Here is a 24166-nt window from a genome sequence, read left to right as displayed (position 1 = left end):
AGATGGGCTCTGCCGCCCTGGGCCTGTGGTGAGCAGAGCTGGAGGGGACGGGGGGCTAGGCCGCCCTCAGGGTCCCTGGCTACTTTCTCGCTCACTGCTTCTCCCTCCCAGTGATGCTTTCTGGGCCCTCCCGAGCTGGACAGCTCCATCCTCATCTTCCCATGGCCAAGTCAATGCCGCTGTAGCATGTGAGCTGAAAATGTATGGCTCCCCATTCTGTCTCAGATACAGGGCGGACCAATGTGTGCGTTGTCCCATTTAATCCCCATGGCTCCAGGAGGTAGTTCCATCACCCCAGGCTTAAGGCAAGGAGACTGAGCTTGGAATGCCGCATTCACCCCCAGCGACCCCGTCACCACGTGGGATCTGCTGGCTCCGAGGCCTGGGGCCTTTCTTCCCCTCTGCACTGTCCACAGACCTCAGGGCAGTGTCCGGGGCTCAGAGCCCTCCCTTCTCAGATCTCGCCTGCTCAGGGGACACTGCCCCAGACTTCCAGCCCCCAGGACTGAGAGAGACAGGGACCTCGGAGCTCCTGGACTCCACCCCTCTCGTTTTCACAAGGTGGAAACAGAGTCCCAGAGAGGGGCTAGGTTTGACCTAAGGTCACACAGTACAGCAAGACTTGAACCAAAGTTACTGGCCTTCCATACCAGAAGCTTCTAGGACCAAGGTTATCGGCCTTCCACACCAGATGCTTTGCGCTGAACCCGTGGCGCCATTCCTGGGCCTGCCTGCCTGCCTGGGCCACCAGACCTCCAGAGCAAACTGAGCAAAAGAATGTGTGTTCCAGCCCTGGGACTTGGTTGGTCCCAGATGAACCATGCCCCCTGGCAGAGTGCAGGCCAGGCCCGAGGGCCATTCCAGGTCCTTGCGGGCCCTCCCCTGCTCCCAGCAACCACACAGCCCAGCCTCCACTCTGGCCACGCCCATACATGCACGCAAGCACACCTCCAGCCGTGGGAACGCCAGCCCCCCTCTGGCTCTCCTCACGCCAGCTCCCTCTCATGCCAGCTGGGAGTGAGACAGCAGGGGCCTCCCCCAGCTCCCAGAGAGGAAGAACTGGGTTTACACACATTCTGGTGGCCCCAGAAGGCAGCCCATGGATAGGTGTGAGAAGAGTGTGTTTTGGGGGCAGGGTGGAGGGGTGGATTTTGGCTCCAGCTAAAGAAAAACTTGCTGGCAATCCAAACCTTCCACCAGTGGAGTAGGCTGCCTCAGGGGGTGGTGAGTTCTCTGTCTGTGGAGGTATACAAGCTGAGGTGGATGACTACTGCCCAGAGATGCTTAGGGGGTGGCTCTTGGAGCATATGGGAGGGGCACATCAGACTACTTGACCCAGAGATCAGTTACAGAAATGTGTTTTTGAGGATCCTTTCTCCTCCCTGAAACCATAGGCAGGATTGGTGGGCTGAGAACAGTTCCCACCACCCCTTCCTGCTTCTTCCTTCCAGCCCTGATGGCCCAAAACAAATGAGGGGAGACCCCCAAGGACACCCACATCCAGCCACAACCTCAGGGGCTGGCAAAAAAAGACAGCCTAGTAGTTAGAGGCAGTGGCTCTGGACCCTGGGTTCAATGCCAGCTCTACCCTTTTCTGGCCTTAGGCAAGTTACGTAGCCTCTTCCATTCCCGGGTTTTCACTGTGTGAAACAGAGAAAATCGCAGTGTTGTCAAAATTAGAATTATTATACGTACATATGTAAATGTTCACATACGTGTATGCATGTAAAGCACTTAAAACAGTACCTAGCATGGAATAACGTATGGAAGAGTATGTGGTGTATTAATAATTACTTTTAAACCTGCTCACGTTAGCATTTTACAGTTTACAAAACCACACGTGTGTAATGTTTCCTTTGAGTCTGATCAGAGAGTAGAGAGGAAAGGCAGGTATTCTCTCTGTCCCTTTTTTACAGATGGGGAAACTGACACTCAGGGGAAGGGGCTTGCCCAAGGTCGTGAAGGTCATCGGGGGCAGAGCTGGGAGTGAGACTTATTTCTAGGCAAGCCCGGAGTCCTCTGTGCTCGCCTGCACTCTGCTGGGTGCCCCCTCCTGCCTAGGAAGGAAGGCGAATGCACGAATAGGTCTGAAGATCGGTGGGAGTCCTCCACCACGTGGGCAGGGAGTGGGTGGGTGTCTGCACCTGTGGAGGAGTGCGTGAAGGGGGCTGGGCACAAGGCTGGCAGCTCGAGTTGTGCGTGGCGGGGCTGTGTGCCAGGTGTGGGGGCTGATGGAGAAGGTGGGCTGGAGACTGAGGTGTGAATGAATGACTCGCTGGAGTGGGGGCTGGAGCCCCGGTGCCTGGGAGCATGGGGTGGGAGGCAGTGGAAGGGGTATGGACGCCGAGCTGTGCGCAGTGGGGGCGCCGGGCTGGGTGGGTGCACCCCAGCGATGCAGAGGGGACAGATGGTTTCCAGAGGCGGCCGCGTGAGTAAGCTGGGGTGACTGGCAGTGTTCCTCAAGGTATCCATGACAGGTGTGTGTGGGAAGGGGAGGGGGGATGATGGTGATAAAAATAGCCCCCATCTACTGGGGGCTTTCTCCATGCCTGACCCACACAGTAGACAAAGGGAAGTTCTCAGCCCCCTTAGCGCAGAGCCAGGCACACAGTAGGGGCACAAGAAACAGTCGTAACAGCAATTATTCTCATCATCGTCATCACCTCTAACCTTCATAACAACCCCACGAGGTAGGTATGAGGGTCCCATTTTACAGATGAGGAAGCTGAGGCTCACTGAGGGGCAGAGCTGACCCCACGGGGGCTCACCTCACCCACGGCGGTAAAACAGTGGCCGAGGCCGCAGAACCGCTTTGTAAACGACGAGGCGCCGGGCGCGCGCTGGAGAGCCTGCTCGGGATTATTTGTTGAATGAGTCTCCGAGAGCCCACAAAGCCCGTCGGTGTGGAAGGGGCCGGGGCGGGAGAGCCACGCAGACAGATGGAGCAGCAGGGTGGGTGGCTCGCGAGGACACACAAGCGGGGCATCCCCGCGGGGGCCGGGCTCCCGAGCTGTGAATGAATGGGCAGTGTGTCTCCAGTGCCAGGCAGGGGTGGGGGGAGCCCCTGTGTGGGAGAATTCGTGGAGGGGGAGGGGAGTGGCGGCTAGAAAGGGGAGGGCTCTGGGGAGGCCAGGTGTGGCTGACAGCTGGATAAGACCATGGGGGATCATGCCCAAGGTCCAGAAGGGTCGGAGGGCCTCGGGTGGCAGGGTCTCTTTGGAGTTCAAAGATAAGAGAGAGTGAGAGGGAAAGAACTGAAGCGGAGAGACAGAAAGGGTGTGTTTAGCACACGTGTATCAGTGTGCACACGTCCACGCACACCCACAAAGGCCTGGGACCACGTGCTTAGGACCGAGGTGAGCATGTGGTCTTTAATGACTGGGGGGCGGGGGGGCTCTGGGAGCATGTGTGTGTGCACGGCAGTGTGTACCTGGAAGCAGTGGGCGTCTGGGAGGGGCAAGGAGGGGAGGAGTACAAGTGCACCCCGAGATGACTGTCAATCCGGGGAGGTGAATGGTTGCCGGGGGCTGCCCGTCTGAGGGTGAGGGCTGGGCACCCCAGGGTGGGGAGGCCCTGGGGGCGTGGAGAGGCCTGCGCGCACCCTGGGCTGGAGAGCAGGGCGCCTGGGGAGGTCTCGCAGGCAGGCGGCGAGGTGGCAGTCTCTCTGGGCGGGGAGTGTGGGTGGCGTGCTGCCGGGAGGTGGATTGTGTATACGCAGGTGTGTGCGCCTGTGTGGGTGTGTGTCTGGGGGAGCGTCACGGAGCGTGTATATCAGTGTCAGGGTGTCTGTGTCACCGGCAAGGGCAGGTGGGAGGGAGCAGCTGGACCTGGGTAAAGACTGAGAGCCTGGAGGGGGACGGAGGTCCCCAACAGTCCCTCCAGAACCCAGCCCCCTCCTTGCCCCTCCTCTCGGGATTCAGCCCAGGTCAAGAAGCCAAGAGGGGCCCAGACTCCTGGAGAGAATCCCCCAGCCCCCTGGTGAGCACGGGCCTCCGCCTGTCCAGCAGTTAGATCCACCCCAGGGGGTCTGAGAACACTTCCGCAAGCAGGAATGAAGGGTCCCCAGCCAGAGCCTTGTCCCCTGCCCCCTGGAAAGAGCCAGCCCAGCCTCAGATGCAGCCATCCTGGAGCTGAGTAGCTGAAGCACCCACGAAACAGAAGGCCTCCCAGTTCAGGGACTAGCCGCCTGCCCTTCTCTCTCTTCCTTCCCTCTCTCTTTCTCCTTCTCTGGCAGAAGACAGAGCATGTAAAACCCTAAAGCCCTCCCTCCCCCCAAAGGAACACCTAGACACTGGGAAGGTACACGGGAGGGAGGGGCAGGAATGAGGGACGGTCCTTACCCACCCCCAACGCCACAGCACATATAAAAACGGGGGTGTACAGAAGCCCCCAAGGCAGTCAGAGGTCTGGAGATCCACCCCGGAAGATTTCATGGCTCCAAGTCTAGACAGCTCCCCCTTCGCCCCAGGCACCAGGGCCCCCTCCCGGCCCTTGCTGCTTCAATGAAGCTCCAAATGCTCTCTCCCAGGGCTGCCCCCCAGTCTCAGGCGGGGGTTGAGAGTAAAGGGAACAACTGCTCCCCAAAGCCAATTTTGCCTCCAACAGCCCATCCAGGGTTCAAGGGCTCACAGCCTAGCCCAAAGAACCCAGGCAGATGGCTCTGACAACTGAGGGAGGAGGCTGGGACATGGGCACCGAGCCCCTCTTTAGGGGTGGGGGAGCAGCCCAGGGCCCTGCAGCTTCCTCTCCCCCTGCAGCACTCTCTGACCATAACCCTGCTGCTGGCCCCAGAGCAATCCCACCCCTGCACAGCCCCCTCCTGCTAGCTTCCCAGTCTCCCTCCCTCATCACCCCCAACCTTCCCCCTGCAAGCTTCGGCTTCTCTCCCTCCGGCCCCCCATCTTTCCCGGCTCTCCACCAGCACAGACCCATCTCTGCCTCGAGCGCCTTGGCACACTCGCCTCTGCTCCCGCCCAATAACCTCCTCTCCCCTTGGCTCCCCTCCCCCAGTAAAGCCGAGTCCTCAGTGGTTCCCCCAGTCCAGCCCCTGGCCTGGCCCCTGCTCCTTTCCTCTCCACTTCTTCCCTCTCCTTCTCTTCCAGCTCCTCTCCTCCTCCGCCTCCCACGAAAGCCAGCTCCTCACTGCTTTCTCTTTAGACCCTTCAGAGCAAGCTCCCAGCCCCTCCAGTCTCCCGACGCTCCCAGCGCCTGTGGGTAGCACAGACTGGGGAGCCCCCCTTCCTATCCCCACTCACAGCCCTCTAGATGCCCCTCCTTCTCGCCCCCTCCCCTCCCCCATCGACCCACCCTCCCGACCCCCTCCATTGGCTCCAGCTCAGGGCCAGTGCCCCTTCCAGCGGGAGCCTCCGACCCCCAAACCCCCACCCCCAGTCGCTTAGCCTCTTCGCTGTCACAGAGCCAGCCCTCGCCGCGCGGCGCCCCCGCCCCCCAAACCATCCTTCCTGCCTCCCCCGCCCCCTCCGAACCGGTCGCCTCCCCCGATCGGCCCCCACCCCCCCACACCCGTCTCCGCCGCAGCCCCCACCTCCCACGGTACCTGGTTCTGGGGGCGCCAGGAGCTGGAGGGTGGGAATCAGAGCCCCGGAGCCGCCCGGTCCCCTGCGGGTGGCAGAGCCGGGCGAGCGGTGGCGGCCGCCTCGCGCCTCGATCGCTCCCCGCCGCGTCCCCGCCGCGTCCCCGCCGCCCGTCCGCCCGCCAGCCCCGCCGCGGTGCCGCTCGGAGGAGGATGCTCCGCGAGTCAGGGCGGCTGCTCCCGCCGCCGCATCCCTGCAACACCGACTGACGGCAGCATCAGCACGGGGCCCGCCCCCCGGGCGAGCGCATTGGGCCGCGCTGCGCTAACGGACGAGCGGCGCAGCCAATGGGAAGGCGCAGAGGCCGCGGGTCCCGCCGCTCTGCTGGCCCACCTCCCTCCCCCGCACGGGACCCAGGCGTCCCGGCCCCAGGGCCGCGGAGCTCCTCCTCGCCCCCCCTCGGTCCTCCGCCCAGCAGCCCGGGGCCCGACGAGACAGACCCCAACCTGGCCTCTGCATTTTCCGAGAACCCAGGCGCCCTGGACCCCGCACCTCCAGGCCGGAGAAGCCATGTGGCAGCGCCCAGGGCCGGGCGAGCCGAGCGGAGGCTGTGGGCCCCGACCCGCGCCGCCGGGGAAGCAGGACCGGCGCGGGGCCTGGGCTGCAGCGCCCTCTGCCGGCTACGCCCCGGGCGGGCCTCGGCTGCGGGGAGCCCGGGGGAAGCCGGACACCGCCGGTGCCTGCTGGGCACTTTTTCCAGCCGGCAGCCTGGCCCTCGCCTCCCACTGTTCCGGGGCCCCCTGGCCTGGAGCCCCCAGAACTGGGGAGGGAGGGCCTGGTCTAGCACAAGGACAGAGGGGTTGGGGGAGGAAAGGCAGAAGTGGGGGTAGGATCGACCTAGGGCTTGGGGTTTCCCAGCCCTGCCTCATGGGAATCCCAGAGTTGGAAGCGGGATTCCCAGGCCTGCCAAAAACCCTGGGCTGCGGTAGGAGTCGGTTTGGGGGGCGGAGACGCGACTGCACATTGCCTGGACCACTGAAGGGAAGCTGGCAGTAGCCCCCTCCCTCTTCTCCTCTCCCCCACACCATGAGTTGCAGAGTGTGGCTGAGTGTGGCACTGGGGTGGAGGCCTTCCTTGCAAGGGCAGCTCATGACTGCACACCCCTTCACTCACTCAGCCACTCACTCGGCACCTAGGGCACGCGCCGGAATTGGACACTGGGCCTCCGAATGAGTTAGTGTGTGTGTGTGCACCTGCCATTCTGCCGCCTCGCTCCAGGTCCCTGATCCTGCTGCAGGGTCTGTAATCTGCACAGCCTGCGGTGGTCAGCGCCTACTTAGCCAGAGGCAACATGCAAGAACACTCCCATAAACCACTGGTGCACGCATGTGCAGGCCTGACAGCTGCAGAAATGCCCAACCGTGGTGAGACCCCCACGGGAAGCACATGCTGGCCAAGCACGCACACCAACTTGTGCACACAGGGTCTTTCACACTCCAGGGCAACGGCATGCCCAGGGGAACGGGCACACAGGGGACCTGCCTGTGGGGTCACCGTGCACCCCCCGAGGCACCTGGCACCGAGGGGTCAGTTACTAAGTGGGTGAGCGTGGGCACCCACCCACCAGGGTGAGAGGGAACCCAGGCTGCAGGGTTGCTCCCTAAGGGTCAGGAAGAGGGATCCCTGAGCCAGCTCTCAGATGTCGGGCCTGCTCTGACCTTGGAGAGACCCTCAAGCCGGCCCCACCAAGGCCACCAGAGGAGCCAGAGAAAGGGAACTGCTGAGTCAGGCCCGTGGATGCCAAAGCGCCTCCCTGACCCCGCAGCCCACTGCCCTGCCCATCCCCCACCGCCCCGCCCCTGGACAGCCTCATCAGCATGGGCTGTCACACAGCCTTGTCTGTCCAAACGCCAGGGCTAGAGGGACAGACAGAAGGTGCAGTGACTCACAGACAGACTGTCTCCCAGGCCCTTATGGACGGGCCTGGGAATGGGGGGTGGGGGTCTGGCAGGGGCAGGGAGGAGGTGAAAGTGAACACTTCTCCTGTCCCTACCCGCGGCTCTCTGGGCCACCTTTGCCCACCAAGGGCAGGAAAGGTCACCTGGAGACCGCTGCACCTCCCTGCCCTTCTGCAGCCACAGGGATGTGCCCCACCAGGGGCCGAGGTTCAGACTCCCCAGAGTAGTTGGGACCCACTGCTTCAAGATGCACCCCTCCCAACACGCACCCACGCCCCTCCCCCTTCGCACCCAGTCCAGTGGGGACACCCCGTGGAGGGGAGCCGCAGCAGACGCAGCGTGCGTGTCCGTGCACACCCAGGCACACACCCACATGCGATGTGCAGCTCACACACCAGATCCTGCCACAGGAAAAGACAGTCACACGTCACACACTTGCACACACACTGGGAAGAGGCCTGGAGGGGCAGGGGCTCAGGCTGGGGCTGGGGGGGTGGGGAGCGGGGCGACCAGGCTGCAGGGATGGTGGCAGCGCGGGCGGCAGCGCAGGGAGTGAGCTGCTCTTCACAACACAATCGCCGTCTGTTGTTATAGCAACACAGCCCCCAAATCGTGAAACGGATATTACAGCCTCAGAGGGGGAGGGGTGGGAGGGGGCCGAGGACAGAAGGAGGGGCAGAGCAGGGGACCCGATGGGGGACAGGGCTGGGGAGCCCATAGGGGGCAAGGCTGCCCCTGAGATGTGACAATGGGGGGAAGGGTGACCCACAATGAGAAATAGGCCAGGAGGCGTGGGGTCTCCAAGGGAGAGGGGGGCAGAGACTGGGGGCGCCCTAGGGGAGGAGGGCTGGGGCATGCACAGGGGAGCTGATGCCTCCACCAGGCCTGCTGATATCATGCCTGGCAGACAGGAATTAGGGGTGCTTAGGCCTCCACCCCCAGGGCAATCCCGCAGCTGCTGTCGGCACCCCCACCTTGGGGGTTAGGGGGGAAGCTCCCATTCTCAGGGTTGCTATCTGGAGTCTCCTGAGCCTGGGCGGTGGGGGCTGGCCCAGAACCATCAGCAGACCCCTAGCCCACCCTCCCCACTTGGAGCAGTCTTCGAAGGGGCAGTGTGACCCCCCAAACCTCCACGCTGCAAGCTCTAGAGGGAAGAGCCGGGTTGGGAGAGGCTGCAGGAGGCTGAGAGCAGGATCAATATGCATTTCCTCTGGAAGTCACCGTCCTTCCGGCTGGCAAGGAGGCTGCAGGCCCAGTGAGTGCAGCCCCCACCCCGGGGCCCTTCCCCTACAGCCAGCACTCGGGCTGCCCCTCGCCCTCCCAGCCTCCCCAGATCCCTCGCCAGGGCTGGAAGTGTTCAAGCAGGGGTTGAAAGGCCACTTGTCAAGCAGGGCCCCTGCAGCCGCAGGCTGAAGGCAGTGGTTAAAGATGACCCCTCCACCCAGCAACTCCGGGGTGTAAAGATCCGGTACCTTCAAATTTTAGATGCTGGCTTCCTTCTAGACACACACACACATTCCACCCCACCCCACCCCCACCCCCCCGCAAAAACCAGTGTTTTGGTTCTCAGGTTCTATTCCAGAAAGATTCCTGCCCCCCAAGATTCCAGACACATGAGATTCGAGACCTCCCAAGGTTCCCTGGCTATTCAACTCTAGAGCCCCAGATACCAGTCCCCTTGGATTACAGCACCCCAGGATTCTAGGGTCGGAAGGTCCGCAGTTAATTACACAGGCCTTTTTATTCCATCTGGAAAATAGGAATATTCACAAGAGTCTGTACAGCCTTCGCGAGGACAGCCCCGGCCCTGCCTTCCACCGCATGCCACCCCCACCCCCAGGCTCCCTGCTCTGCTCCGAGAGTCTTTCCTCCAAGGCAGGCATGAGTCCTTGATCCAGTCACAGCTGGGAAGGAAAAAAAACAGAGGTTGTGAGGGAGACCCTCCCCGACAAAGTAAGTGCCCACCTGGGGCCGTTGGGTTGAGCAGCATTTTCCTGCCATCGTCCCCACCCCGGCTGTCTGGGGACAGCTCCCAGGCAGGTCAGGGGAGGACTCACCATCCATTACAAGTGGATGTCAAACACTCCGTCCTCCACGGTCTGCACCTCCTCCTCTCGGATCTCTGAGAGGGTGGAAGGGTGTCACAGAACCAAACCCTGGGTCTCTGTGACCACAGCAGCCCTGCCCTCCCTCGTCACCCCACCCCCACCCCAAGACACCCTGCCCCATCCCGGAAACAGACCAACCCACCAAAACATGAACTCACTGAATGACCGAAGGGCCCAGCGTTTGAGGCTCTTTTTCTAAGTTTTCAGTTTTGCCACAACTTTGTCGCAGCCACAGGTTTATCGGTGCAGTTTGCTTAAATGTCAATTTTGTGTGGATTTCATATTTTAGACCCCGGCACTTCTGGAAGGCTCGGTGCAAATGGTTTTATCTTTTCTATTTTTGAAGACTTATGCCAACCCAAAGAGTTGTGGTCAACGGCCTTAGATCCCAGTTTAACATGGTTGCCCCCAACTGTTCTCAGCAAAATAATCATTTTGCAAATTGTCATTCAGCAAATTGACCTAAAACTACCAGAGACCCCACGGCATTTGCTGGGAGATTATAAGAGCAAGGGCTTTTTTCAGAGTGGCCTCCAGAGCAGCCAGAAGGGAAATGCAGGCAAATGGCTCACCTAACTCCTTCTACAATCCTTTGTCAATCCCCCTAACAAAATAAGAGTGCAACTGGGATCTTGAAGACTCTTTTCATCTTACCTGTCTTAGTAAGCCTCCCAGAAGAACAACAGCTCCCTGGCCACCTTATGGAACCCTGACCTGTCTAATTCTTCATCACCCCTCTAAGGTAAGCGAATTACAAGCCCCCAGTGGTTCCCACCCCAGAAAGGTTCATATGTTGCTATGTTGCCACCTGCACAGGCCAGTACAGAATGAGACCCACTCTTACCTGGAGGGCGGGAGCCTCGCCTACCTGGGCGGGGCAGGGAGAAGCTGAAGGCCCGGTGGTGGGTGTGCGTGGGGGAGGGTGCAGAGCCCTCCAGACTCACGCTCTGCGCCCGGCGCCGACACTCAACCGACAGGCGGTCCTTGCACTGCTTATGGCAGTTCACACCACAGGCTGGGAGAGAGCAGACAGGGAGTTTGGGCAGGGCCATTGCTTAGAACACCCTCTATCCCATCCTGCAAGCCTGCACCGTTTCCAGGTGCCTGTGGTCCTGAGCAACTGCCCCACCAAAATAAGAGTATTCTCTCAATGTGCTCTCTTCATCCTACTTGCCAGTCTCTGCCCTCTCCAAAGTTCCGTGTTCCTGAGCAGTTGCCTCACCAAATTAAAAGCCTCTTAAAGGACATCCCTGTCACGTCAATTGGCACACCTCCTGCATCCCCTCCAAGCCACCCATGACAAGTGCCCCCAATAAATTAAGAATCCCCACCCACACGGCCATTCCTCCCCCCCAAAAAAACCCTTCTAGTTCTCGCGGCCCAGCTGCCCTGCCATGACGTCTCACCTCGGCATTTGAGGCCTTGCTTGTAGATGCCCAGAATCTGAAACAGAGGAAGGCCTGTGCTGGGGAGTAGGGATTTAGAAAGGATGGCTCTGCCCCACCTTCTTAAGGACAGGGGCTGGAACTGACTCCCTGGTGCCTCAGGGCGGGGCTCAGGTCAACTGCAAAGCCGGGAGAGTAAAGGCAGGTGGAATCGACCTCCTTTGCTGGTTTGCGGGGGCGGAGACAACAGGCAATGCGGGAGGCGGGGCCCGGGCCGGGGAGGCGGGGCCGGGCTGGGGAGGCGGGGCCCGGGCCGGGGAGGCGGGGCTCACCAAGGCCTTGCAGTGGCGGCAGGCAACCGGGCGCAGGGAGTTGCTCTCCTGGAAGTTGTGGACGAAGCCCATGCGGCCGCCCAGCACGGAGCTGGAGCGCAGGAAGTAGGAGACCATCTCCTCCTTGCTGATGCAGCCATCCCTGGGGGGGAGGGTGAGGCGGGGGAACCCCGGCAAATGAACGGGCCAACAATCAGAACCCCTGATTTTGGACCCCGGTGCAGGAAAAGAAAGAGCCCTAGACTTGGAGTTAGGCAGGTTTGGTGGCTACCACCAACTACTAGAGTGGCCTTGGACAAGCCACTCCCCCCCCCTTCCTCCTCAGAAAAATGGGGAACAAATTCCAGCCCAGCTCACTTTACAGAGTTAGTGAGGTTTGGCAAACCTCCCTTTCCCGAAGTGTGCTCTGAGGAACACCTGTCGGGAGCCCTGAGAATTAAGAGCTTTCTGATGAGCTCCGCGTCTAGGAAAGGTTGGATGGGAAAAGCTGTACCTGCCTAACTCGTGCATAATCCTGCAGGAAAGACACCTATAGGCCAGGGTTTCCCACGGAACGCTTTTGCCACCTATTACCATATTTTAAGGGACGAGTGAGCACGTGCTCTGGAGACAGGTACGCCTCAGTGCAATCCAGTGCTACTACTTCCTGGCGGCGTGACCGGGGGCTGGTGAATCTCCCGGCGCCCCAGTGTGTTCACTATAAACCGGAGAGTGAACGTTCCTCCACCGCACAGGGCTTTTGTGAGGCTTAGATGATGCGTGAGAAGTGTTTACACAAGTGCCTGTGTAGGTAATAGTTTCTCGACCCACAGGAGCTACCTTGCGCACTGCTGGCCCCTTGGGAAGTTTGAAACTTCCACCTGTTGTACTTGGAGCTCCCCAGTGTGGTCTAGGTGGCCCTTCAACTCATTGGGACCTTGGGACACTAATGTGAAAAATAAAATTATAAAATATCTGAAAAGATACAGGAGAGTATTTTTGTAATCTTGAAATGATAAGGGCACATCTGCACATACTACAAACCTGAGAAGCCATAAAGGAAAAGACGGACATGGCGAGCACACAAAAATTTTTAAATTTTATATGGAAAAAGACAATACAGACGCAGACTTGGAGAAAATATTCACAAATACATTCAACAGCAAAGGGTTACTATCCATTTACAGTAATTCTAAAAATCAATGAGGAAAAGAGCAACCACATGGTAGAATAATGAACAAAGAAATATGAACAGGCAATTAACAGGAGAAATATAAATGGCAAGTAAACACATGGAAAGATACCCTGCTCCCACTAATATGAAAGAAATGCAAATTTAACCAAGACCATTGGCCAATTAGTTCGGCAAAACGTTGAAGCTTATTATAGCACCCAGCGTTGGCAAGGAAGTTGGGAAATGGGCATTCCTACACTGCTGATGGGAGTGCAAACTGGTACAACCTCGGCTGAGGTCGGTTTGGCAAACTGTCACCTAATTTGAAATGTGCATATCTTTTGATCCAATTATGCCACTTCTAGGAATTTCTCATACAGTGATACTGGCCCGAGGGCTTTGGTCCAAGAATGCTTACTGCAGAAGGGTGGAAACACTGGGACCGACCTACACATCCATCAGCAAGAGAACAGGAAGGTAAGTGAGGCTCCAGCCTCACAGTGGACTCTGCAACTGTTCTAAAAGATGAGGCAGTTCTACAAGAACGGGCATGGAAAGATGTCTGCGATAGAGGGTTAAGCGGCAAACATAAAACCGAAGAAGCAAGGTGTGCAATTCCATCAAGACAGTGATTATTTTTTAAAAACCTGAACCCCATTGCTACCGTCACCTAGAAATGCTGGCTAAAGTACATCAAAAATTGCTTTAGGAAAACGGACTTTGGCCCAGTGGTTAGAGCGTCCGTCTACCATATGGGAGGTCTGCGGTTCAAACCCCGGGCCTCCTTGACCCGTGTGGAGCTGGCCATGCAGCAGCGCTGATGCGCGCAAGGAGTGCCGTGCCACGCAAGGGTGTCCCCCGCGTGGGGGTGCCCCACGCGCAAGGAGTGCGCCCGTGAGGAGAGCCGCCCAGCGTGAAAAGAAAGAGCAGCCTGCCCAGGAATGGCGCCGCCCACACTTCCCGTGCCGCTGACGACAACAGAAGCGGACAAAGAAACAAGACGCAGCAAATAGACAGCAAGAACAGACAACCAGGGGAGGGGGGGAAATTAAATAAATAAATAAATCTTTTAAAAAAAAAAAAATTGCTTTAAACGCATTGGGGAGTTAACAAGAAAGAAATGGTTCCAGAAACAAAGAAGGAGCTTCAAGATGAGGTAGTGAGCAGGGGGCCGAGCACTGTAGCTGCCCCGGGAGGGGGTGCTGGGCTCAAACTCGATGAGCCAAGTGCTAAGTTGAGCCAACCAGGGAGGTGGAGGTTTCTTTCAGGTTAAGGCTCTCAAAGGTCTTAAGAGCTGCATTCCCATTGAAAGGGTGGTCTTGGAAAACCCACCCACCAGCCCAGACAGCCAACGTGGACACCTCTGCCACGGCACTGGGAGGAAAAACAAAGCAACTACAGCCAAAAGCCAAGAGCAGGGAGTGGACGTGGCTCAAGCAGTTGAGTGCCCACCTCCCACATGGGAGGTCCCGGGTTCAGTTCCCAGTGCCTCCTAAAGAAAAAAAACAAAAAGACAAGGAACAAAAAACAATGAGCAGACAACAAACAAAACAATGAAAAGAATACGAAAAATTTTAAAAATGTTTAAAAGCCAAGGGTAGAACCGGATTTGTACCATAATCCTGTTTGTCCATGAAACAGACACCAAAGCAACAAAATCTGTATTGATTTGCACATGCACAGAAAGAAAGAAAAAAAAGGACTGGAAGGATAGATACAGATTGCCAAATCACTAACATTGCTAACAGTGCTAAATAGTGGTCCTCTCTCTGCCCGTGGGAAAACAAAGAGGGAACTTCTACTTCTTACTTTATGTGCTTTGTTCACTATAAATTTATTTTATTCCCAAATTGTCTTTTTCCCATGAATTTTTGTAATTTGGTAAACAAACAAACAAAAAAAACTTTTGAAACACCAATAACATGAACAAAAAAATCAACCTGGGATGGGCTGTGAATTTTGATGCGAGTTTTGTCTCCTCAGCCAATGAGGCACGTGGGCATGGTTGCAGGGGCATGCTGAATCTGCTTTAGAGAACCAGCTGTTTTTCCAAATCGTCAGCATATGAATTGTTGATAAGCAAGTGGATGCTGTTAATTCCAGGCCCTTCTTATCTATTCATTGAAACAGGCTACTCAGGAACTTCACTTGCCCACACTTTTTGCAACTGAGAGTTCCACAAATAAAAGAGCATTATTGTGGCACTAGCCCCAAGGCCAAAGTCTTTGCAAACTTCAGGCAGAGCCCCTCATCTGTCTGAATGAGTGAGGTGACACGCGGTCTCGGCAGATGCCATCCCCCCACCAAAATAAGAGCCCCTCCCCACAGAGGGACCTTCCTCTGCCAAGGTCGTCTGGTTCAATGGCCTCCTCTTGCACATGAGGAAACTGAAACCCGAGGGGGGAAGTGAGCTGGGCTGCCTTCCCTCTCCCCCAGTCCCGTGCCCTCCCAGCCTCCTCACTGGTTCTGGTCGAGATCCCCAAAGGCGATGAGGTAAGGGAAGTTCCCACGGATGATCTGGAATTCTTCCTGTGAGATGTGGCCGTCGCCATCAACGTCAAAGTTCCGGAACACAGACTGGGGGGGGACACACAGGATGGGGGAGGGGCAAAGACAAGGAGCATCAGGCCCCGCCCCTTCCCATATTCCCAGGCCACACCGCGCAGAAAGAGTGTCCCCGGGGATGCGGGAGGCTGGCTGTCCCCCCCACCTGCTCCCTTTTCCATACCCCACCCCAACCCCACCTGTCAGCCCCTCAGCCCCCGCGGCTCGCAGGCTACGCCCTCTGCCTTCCAGAGACGGTGCTGGCCCTCGAATGTGGTACTCAGGGTGACTCCCAAAGCAGTGCTCCGGCAAACCCTGCCTTCGTGGACCACGACATCCACTGGCCAGCTTCTCCCCTCACCCCTCAGGCTCCAGGACCGGCCACCACGGAGTCTCACCTCCACCATCTTTTCGATGTGCTCCACCATGAGAGCCTGATCCAGCTTGGGTTTGGCGGCTGAGGTCCACTCCTCCAACACGGGGGGCCGGGGAGGCGGGGTGCAGCTTGTGGGGCTGGTTGGCTGTGAAATGGCCAGGCCTGGGGCTAGGGCCAGTGTGGAGGGGGTCCCGGGGAACCCCTGGGGGAGAAAGAAGCCAGCCCCTCCCCCCGGGCCGCAGTGGCCCCATCTGTCTGATAAACAGGATGAGGCCACCTCTTAAAGCTCTGCCTGTCCTTTCGCCCTGGGAGTCCCGGGTGGGATGGAGAATGGGCCAGAATGGGGCAGCGGGGACTGCCCCCCTCACCGAGGACTTGGAACGTGGCTCCCGCTGCAGGGACAGCTGGTACAGCTCATCCTCCGACTGATACTGATCCAGAGACACCTGGGACACAGGGGCTCACTCAGCCTCCCAGCCCTGCCGCTCGCACAGCCTCCTGCCCAGAGCTCAGAGCCGCTGGTCTGCCTAGAGGCCACAGCTCGGCTCACACACTGGCACCCTCGAGCCAGCCCAGCTCTACAGCTGAGTCCCAAACCCAGAACACAAGTCACGGCCACGATCTCAGGTAAGATGGGCCAGAACACAGCCTGGAGCTCTGAAATGCATCCCCAATTCAGAACCCCAGCCAGCACCCAGAATCCAAGTTGGAGGTGCAAAGAAGCTAAGAATTCAACCATGTCCAGAAGAACCCAACTCCCACCCTAGACCCCCAGAACTGAATCTGAGGCCAAGCCCAGAACCTGGCTCAGAGCTGAGAATCTCGGAGCCAAGGGCCATGTCTAGAAGCCAACCCTGGCACCCAGAACGTAGAACTTGGCCCTAAACCTTGAATATAACCCAGGGCCGGGCACTCAACCCAGGGCCCAGCCTAGAGTCCACGTGCCCACCTAGAGGTCAGAGCTCGGTCCGTAGCCCCACCCTGATCCTGGCACCTCAGACTTCTCCCCAAGCCCTCGGAGCTAGGCTAGATCTCAGCCCGTTGGTTTCTCCAAGCCCAGAGCCTCGGGGACACCCAGGACCAGCGCAGCTGTTGAGGCCTGGTGCCGGCCCCCGGGCACTCACCGTGAGCAGGCTCAGCAGGTCGGGGTTGGCCTGCACGGGAGGCCGCAGGCTGGTCACCATGGCCAGCTCCTCCAGGATGCTGAAGAGCTGCTTCATCTTGGCTCCGTTGAGCTGGGTGCGGGCAGAGTCCAGCCAGTCGGGCAGTGCCAGCTGCAGGGCCACCAGATCCTTGAGGTGCACACCCAGGATGGGGAAGCGGAAGCCCACGCAGGCTGCCAGCCGGCGCCGGTAGTTGCCATAGTTGCCCGTGGCGGTCACTAGTTCCGTCAGACCTTCCCAGAGCTGAGCGGGCAGCGGGGAGAGAGGGTCACCCATGCACACACAGGCCGCCGGCTCAACCAGCCCCCTCCCCCAGCCCCAGAAATGTGGGAGAGCTTGAGGAGCCAGGGTCTGGCAGAGGGGAAAGGTCGAAATCCTCCCTAATTGCCCCCAACATCAGTTCCTGGAGGTCAGAGTTCATAGGTCACAGGTTCAAGCAACACCCACTGCCGAAGGTCACACCTCTACTCTGGGCACAGGTTATCACCAACATTGAACAGAAGAAGAAACTGAGGCTCAGAGAGGCATGGCAGCATAAGACAATGAACTAGAAGAATGGCCTTAGCTACATTGTTTGTTATAGACAAACTGAAACACCCCACACGTTCGACAACAGAAAAGACACATAATTGGGGTATAGATGGCAACCAAAGGCAAGAATCGTACAACTATATGGAATGAAAGAAACCAGACATAAAATAACATATACAACATGACTCCATTTATAGAATGCTTAAAAACAGGCCACAAAAAGCCCACATTGCTCTGGGATGCACACAGGTGGTAAAGCTAAAAAAAAAAAAAAAGCAAGGTCAGCCTATCAGCAAAGTCACATCTGTGGTCACCTCGGTTGGGGGAGTCATGCGCTAAGGCGCTGGACGCTTCTGGGGCCTGGCAAGTTGCTATTTCTTGACCTGGGTAGTGGTTACACAGGCACTTCTTTTTCATTTTTCTTGAAACCACACCTATGTTTTATATCTTTTCCTATACGTGTATTTTTCTAATGCACTGGGTGTGTTAGAAAAATAGAAGGAGAAAGCACAAGCCTTGGAGTCAGGCAGACTTGCATGTCCCCACTCTGTCACTCGCATTGCGCAACCTGGGAAAAGCAATGAACATCTCCGAGCCTCAGTTTCCTCATCTGTCAAATGGGAGGGCGGTGCCCAGCCCCCCAGTGCAGAAGTGCTGGGCGCGGGGCTTGAGAAGGCTGCTCCCCCGACCCGTCCTGCTCCCCACTCCCAGGCACCTTGATGGTCTCGGGGCTAACGTGGCTGTGGGTTTCCTTGAGGCGGGAGATGGAGCTGTGGCTCAGGCCTCCGACCACCGCCATCAGCGTGTTGAAATTCTGCAGCTGCAGCAGCTTCTGGGTGGGGGCAAAGGCGGAGGGAGAGGGGGAGGCCGTGAGTCACTGGACGGGCCCGGAAGTTAGCCCCATCTTTCTGGAGGAGACCCGGGGTTCGTGGAGAGGAGGGGGCTCGGGCCGACTTGGGGTCAGCGGGTAGGGGCAGGGGCCCCAGGCCACTCCCTGACTGGCTCTCGGGGAGGGTGGGGCGCGGGGAGAGGCCGGCACCTCTGCCACGTGGACGAAGTGCGTGATGACCAGGGCCCGCTGCGGGGCCGTGAGCTTGCTGAGGATCATGAGCTGCACCCACTGTGAGACGCTGTTGAAGAGGGAGATGAAACGCTCCAGGACTGGGTTGTCCACCGTGCACCCATGCGTCACGAAGCTGTGATAGTCCTGGAACTGGAGGCGGGAGCAGCCTCAGCACCCAGCCGGGCTCTCCTGGCCCACCCCGGGGACTCCGCCTCTCCTGGGACCCCTGCCCCAGGCCACAGCCCACACCCAGCACTGCAGGCCCCAGGGCCCCACCAGGATCTTGCAGAAGGAGCGGTACTCCAGGTAGGTGAGATGCTCTGCCAGCTCCATGGGCTCCAGGTGGTCAAACAACAGGGACATCTTGCGCTTTTTCTGTCCCATAGGGTTCCGCTGGGTCACCTGCCGCTTCCACTTGTAGGTGGGGCTGGGGGGGGGCAGGGGTAGTGAGCCCTTTGCTGAGGATCCCGTCCCTTGTGGCCCCCACACTCACACCGACGCACCCATCCGAGTGCCTGCCTCCACGCTGCGGGCCACCATCCTAGGCACTGCGGTCCCCACTCCCAGCCACGCCTCCTATCTCCCCCTCCTCAAGCACTCAACACGCGTTTATGAACAACGTACTCTGGGCCAGGCAACTGTGCTAGGCGCTGGGGACACAGAGGTGAACAAGACACGGTTCCTGCCCGCGAGGAGCTCACAGTCTACTGGGGGAGACAGACAGAAACAAACGATCACAAAACAGTGCGCCACGGGGACAGGGGTCTTTGGTACAGGCGTCCGCACCAAGTGCCACGGGAGGACAAAGGCAGGAATGACACACGCCGCCTGAGCCCGCAGAGCCCAGAGACGGCACACTTGTGCTGAGTCATGAGAAGATGGAGGAGGAGGCAAGGGGAACAGAGGAGTGGAGCACCGTGATGAGGAAGGAGGCGCTGGGGCCAGAGCCTGGGAAGTGGGCCCCCATGGCTGTGGTACGAGGTGCATGGGATGGGCGGTGGGCCGCGGGAGATGAGGCAGGAAAGCCAAGCTGACCAGAGGCTGTGAAGGGCTTTGAATGCCCAGCTGAGTTGTTCTGAAGGCGATAGGGAGCCATGGAAGGCTTTTAAGCAAGAGAGTGACATGATCCTCACTCATTCAACTCAACAAACATTTATTAAGCACAGATGGTGGAGGACGCCGAGTGCCGCCTGCCTGCCCTTCAGCCCTTCGTGCTCCCCCACGCACACGCTCTCGATGTCAATGAGGCTGCTGTGCCGCCGGTTCCCTTCTTGGTCCAGCAGAGCCTTCAGCTCCTTGATCTGCTCAGCCAGCTCGGGGTTCAAGTCAAACTCCGCTGGGAATGCGGAGATCCAGTACCTGGAAGAGGGCAGGGTCACCAGGGCAGCGCTTCCCCCACCTTCCCCGAGGGAGCTGCCCATGGGTCTGAGATTGTAGTGGGTCCCCAAAGAGAGAACCTGCCGTGCCTCAAACTGAGGTACCCCCCACCCAGCTCTTTCTTCCTCCAAGTGTATATCAGCTCCTTGAGACACCCCGCCACACACACACACTGGACAGATAAGAAAACCAAGGCCTTGAGCGAGGCAGGCACAGCCCACCGTGGCCAGGGCCAGGATTCAACCCCACAAGACCCAACTTCCAGAGCGCGGCTCCTTCCACTCCTTCAGGCCAATCACAGGCTGAAATCTGAGCAGGGAGCAGCAGGAGGGGCCAGAGCCCCAGGGGACTCACCTGACCAGGTGGCACGTTTTCACCTGCAGGGAGCTGGAGTTGTCCTTCCGAGATTGTTGGTAGGTGAACAAGAGTTAAGGAACTGCAAGGATGGAGGCCACCTCTAGAAGGCTGGTGTGGGCCTGGGAAGGGGCGGGGCGCGGTGGGTGGGCGGCGTGGGGGCGGGGCCTAGGTTCAGGGATGCTGAGGCCAAGGCCTGGGTTTTGGGAGCGAGGCCAGAGGCCGGGTCTGGGCTGGGAGTCAGGCCAAAGGGAGGCTGAGGGCAAGGCCCAGGTAGGGACAGAGGCCGGCTGGAGCGAATCCTGAATTCTGGGGTGCAGGAGGGTCGACGCGCTCAGCCCCGGCCTGGGATGGGCAGCGGGGCTCGCTCAGGACTCCAGGGGCCCCGGCGGGGTGAAGGATATATGTGCAGCAGTTTTGCTGCCAGCTGAGAGGAGGGGATGTACCACGGGTGCATCATGAGGAACATGCGAACCAGCTGCGGGTCCCGCACCTTCCCGGAGTCATCTAGCTCCCGGGGGTCAAAGAGAAGACGGCTGACCCTTGGTCCCACCGCTCTGGGCCCCCAAGCCCACCCGCAGCCCACCTGCCCAACTCGCCCCTCCCGCCGCACGCCTGAACCTGCCCACCTCTTGCTTTCCCAGAACTCCGCCAACAGGGGGCAGATTAGAAAGAAAAGGTAGGGTGGGAGTAGAGGGCGGGACCCGAGGAGGGGGGGACCCGAGGAGGTGGGGAGAGGGGAGCTCGAGCGAGGCCCACGGTCAGGAGGGGAACCAGCTGGGACGGAAGGAGTCTGGGTGCCCCGGGATCAAGGATCCAGAGGTCATTTCCTGAGTGCTTGGGGGAAGGGGCACCCCTTCACCAGATAAGCCGCCCCCCATCAGCCGGAAACGGCTCCCAGGCCGGAGATGGCGAGTTCCTCCGGATTCCCCCAGGAGACAGATAATGTCCCTCATGTGTCAGTCTGGGGACCCGGGCTGTCCCTTCAACGCCGGCTGGGGCCGACTGGGGACGAAACCTGCGCATCTGCCTGAAGCGTGCGCCCCGGGACAGTGAGGCTTTCGCCAGGGGCCGCAGGGTGCAGAGCTGGGTGGGGCCGGGCCAGGGATCTCAGCGGGGAGGCGGGGGCCTGGGTTCCGGCTCCGGGTTGGGGGTGCCCCCCAGGGCCACTCACCGAAGGCTTCAATGCAGCCGCGGAGCAGCTCCTCCACTGTGCAGCCCTTGTCCAGGTCCAGGGTGCCCGCCATGGCCGCCGGCGCCAGGCGCTGGGCCCGAGCTGCGCCCCCGGAGCCTCCCCGAGGGCTCGGCCGGTCCCCTGTCCCGGGAGAGGCAGAACGCGAGTCCGCGGAGGCGCGGGCCGGGGAAGCCGCCGGCGGGGCAGGAACGGGGCGGGGCCGGCACGCCCCCTGCTGGGCAGGGGCGGAGTCCTCGGCCCGGCCTCTCCCGGGGTTAAACGGTCCGGCCGGGGATGGTGCAACCCGCCAGTTGGGAAACCGACGCGCCGAGAGGCTTCCGGCCCTCCCTCGGAGTCGCCGGACGGCCGAGGGGGCTCCCCCGGATGGACGAGGCAGGTCGCCCGGCCCGCGCAGGCCCTCCCCGCCTCGAGGGCCCAGAGGCACCTGCAGCACCCTGCGGCTCCGCTCCCGCCCCTCCCGCTTCCCTCCCTCCACAGCCTCCCTTCCCCCGCAGGGTTATTTTGGGAACCCGGAGCCTGAGGGGACCTCGGAGGAATTTCTCTCTGGGATGGGAGGAGGGACGGGAGAACCCAGGCGTCCTGCCCCCCTCGTCGTCCCCTCCCCGGCGCACCCGGGAAGGCGAGGCGGGGCTAGGGCGGCCCCCTGGGGCCTGCCCTTGGGGAGGCGGGCTGGGGCGGAGAGAGGAACATTCCTGGGGCGGGGGGAGCCTGCTGCGGTCCCCAGGCGTCAGCGGGAGGCCTGAGCCTGGGAACCGGAGGTCCCTGGCCACCTCCTCCACGGAGGCCCCAGGGTTCCCGACTCGCACTGGCCCTCTGCCTCCCCAACCTCGGCACAGTCGAAGTGGGAAGGCACTCCCGGGCCGGCCACGCCGGGGCACAGAGTGGGGCTCCCTGTAGGGGGCGCTAGCGCCGTGGGGGTGGCGAATTCGTGTATGACACCACCAGCAGCTCCAGGGGCGGGGTCACACGGACCCACACAGGGGGCAGACACATTCCATGTGCAAGGCTCCACAGTGGGGTGCAAGACACCCTCTTCCACACACCTAGGGCGCAGTCCCTCGCCTCCCATCCTCGGGCTCCCATACACCCTGTGCACACCTGCGCGGAGGAACCCTCGGCGCATAGACCCAGCTCACCCACCCCAGAATGCAAACCCGTGGCGCGCGCCGGCTCCCGGACCTGCTTGGTCTCTCGAGCCAGATCAGCCTCGGGTCCCGCGGCCTCAGCGGCACCGACATCCGCACACGTGTGCCCGCACGCAAGCCAGTGCATCCACACGCATGTACACTCCACACACACACAGGCACACCCCCCGTGGGGGCGCGCACACGCCCATTCCGCCACCTCCTTCCTCTGCGGTCCAGAGCCATCCTGTCGCCCCCCACCCCAGGCCGTGGCAGAACCTTGCCCTACGGAAAGGTCTCCCACCCCGGCCACACGTGCCCCCAGGCTCGGAAGGACCCCCAGGCTGGGAACGGGCGCTCTTCCACGGAGTTCGTGGGCGCACTTTTCCTAGAAGCCAACCAGAGCTGTCCCCGCTGGGCGCTGCTGCTTCCACTCTGGGTGACCTTGACAGTCACTTGGCGTCTCGGAGCCTCAATAGTCTCATCTGTCAAATGGGGGTTCTCGGGGGAAGACCCCGCCGAGATGTGCCTGGGAAGAGCTGGGTGCGCGGCAGAGGCTCCCGGCTTTCCCGGCAGCTTCTTTCTGCCCCCGACACCGCCGCAGATCTGCGCCCCCCGGGGAACCCCGAGGGACCCGGCCCTCCTCCGCCCGGCGTCCCGCCCGCGCTCGCTCACTCACTCTCGGGACCCGCGGCACGAAGCCCGCGCCCGGCCCCGCCGACCTCAGTGCGCTCCCGCCCGCCGGCCTCGCTGCGGCTGCGGCTCCCGCGCGCTCTCCGCGCCGCTGCCCCGCTCCCCGCCGCCCCGCCCCCGCGCCGCGGCCGCCCCCTCCCCTCTCCTGCGCCCGACTCCGCACCGCCGGCGGCGCCTCCCCCACCGGGGGCTCCCTCCACCCGGCACGCGGCGGTCCCTGCGGCAGCTTAACCCCTCCCCTGCCGCGCCGCGCCGCAGGCCCGGGCCGCGGCTGGGGGCTGCGCCACTGGCTGCGCCGGGGGTGGGCGAGCCGAGGTTAGGCCGCGCGGCACGTGGAGGAGGGGGCGCTAAGCCCCGAGCCCTCTTCCCCCACCCCGGCGCCCCCACGCCCCCCGCCCTGCCTGGGTGTCGGGCGGAGGAAGCGGGGAGGGGCAGGAAGCGGACTGCGGTGGGGAAGGGGCGCCCCGCCCAGCCCCCGGCCCGGGTTCCTGTTTTCGCGACTAACCGTTCCCACGGGGCTAAGGCAGCCGCGGGCCGGGCGTCTTCCTGCGGGCACGCGGGGCCCAGATGGAGAGGGGCAGCGGCAGGGGGCGGGTGGGTTCTCCGCGCGGGGGCGGGGGCCTGGATGCTTGGACCCTAGCGGGGAGGAACCTGGGAGGGGCAGCCGCAGGCGGTTGGGGTCCCCACAAACCGAGCCTAGAGGAGCGGGTAACAGTTTCCGGCCGTTTGGGTTCGAAAGCACAGAAACCGTGGCCCCAAACCTCTCTTCCGAAGCTTACCACTCCCTGCCTCGGGGCCAGAGAGTGGGGACTTCCCCCTCTCCCCAGGTCGGTTGCAGTCCTGCGAGGCCTGGAAGTATTGCTCTAGTCCCCTGGTTGGGGGGGGGGGGGGGCGACATTGACCTAGCCTAGCGGGTTTCGGAGTGCTCCCAGCTTTGAATAGAGCATTGCCACCTGCTAAGAGACCCTTAAAAGCCGCAGTGGGCGGGGATAAGGGCGGAGCCAAGAAGGCACCACAGGCTCCTCCCCCTCCGGGTCCCACTCCCGGCAGCGGGGCTGCTCAGGAGCCCGGGAGGCTTCCACCCCGGGCTGGGCTCCCAGCCCCGGCGGGCGTCGCCCGGGCGCACGCCCCGCCCCCGGCCAGCCTGGCCGGCCGCTGACCTAGTATGGCCACGGCCCCGAGAAGGGAGGCGCGGAGGAGCCCCGCCCGCCGGGCCGCCCCCGCCCCCGCCCGCCTCCGAGGGGATGCACCTGGGGCGGGGGGGGGGGGGGGGGGT

General features: G+C 60.9%; 1 protein-coding gene across 1 annotated transcript; it reads right to left on the bottom strand.

Moving 5' to 3' along the window:
• Positions 1-9214: 9214 nt before the first annotated feature.
• Positions 9215-22271, bottom strand: RASGRP2 (RAS guanyl releasing protein 2). Its single transcript, XM_058305232.2, has 17 exons — positions 22253-22271; positions 21053-21193; positions 20283-20385; positions 19879-19941; positions 19375-19506; positions 18424-18574; positions 18124-18297; positions 17800-17916; positions 16515-16796; positions 15759-15836; positions 15413-15535; positions 14932-15047; positions 11318-11459; positions 11007-11043; positions 10445-10615; positions 9550-9614; positions 9215-9396 (listed from the first exon to the last, which is right to left on the bottom strand). Exons 2-16 carry the CDS (start codon positions 21123-21125, stop codon positions 9556-9558), a joined length of 1821 nt encoding a protein of 606 aa, XP_058161215.1. The 5' UTR covers positions 21126-21193; positions 22253-22271; the 3' UTR covers positions 9215-9396; positions 9550-9555.
• Between the last annotated feature and the right edge of the window lie 1895 nt (positions 22272-24166).

The sequence above is a fragment of the Dasypus novemcinctus genome, chromosome 10, assembly GCF_030445035.2.
Source record: "Dasypus novemcinctus isolate mDasNov1 chromosome 10, mDasNov1.1.hap2, whole genome shotgun sequence".
NCBI classification, from domain to species: Eukaryota; Metazoa; Chordata; class Mammalia; order Cingulata; family Dasypodidae; genus Dasypus; species Dasypus novemcinctus.
The sequence above is the reverse complement of the archived record's forward strand: the minus strand, read 5'-3'. Positions and strand labels throughout refer to the sequence as shown.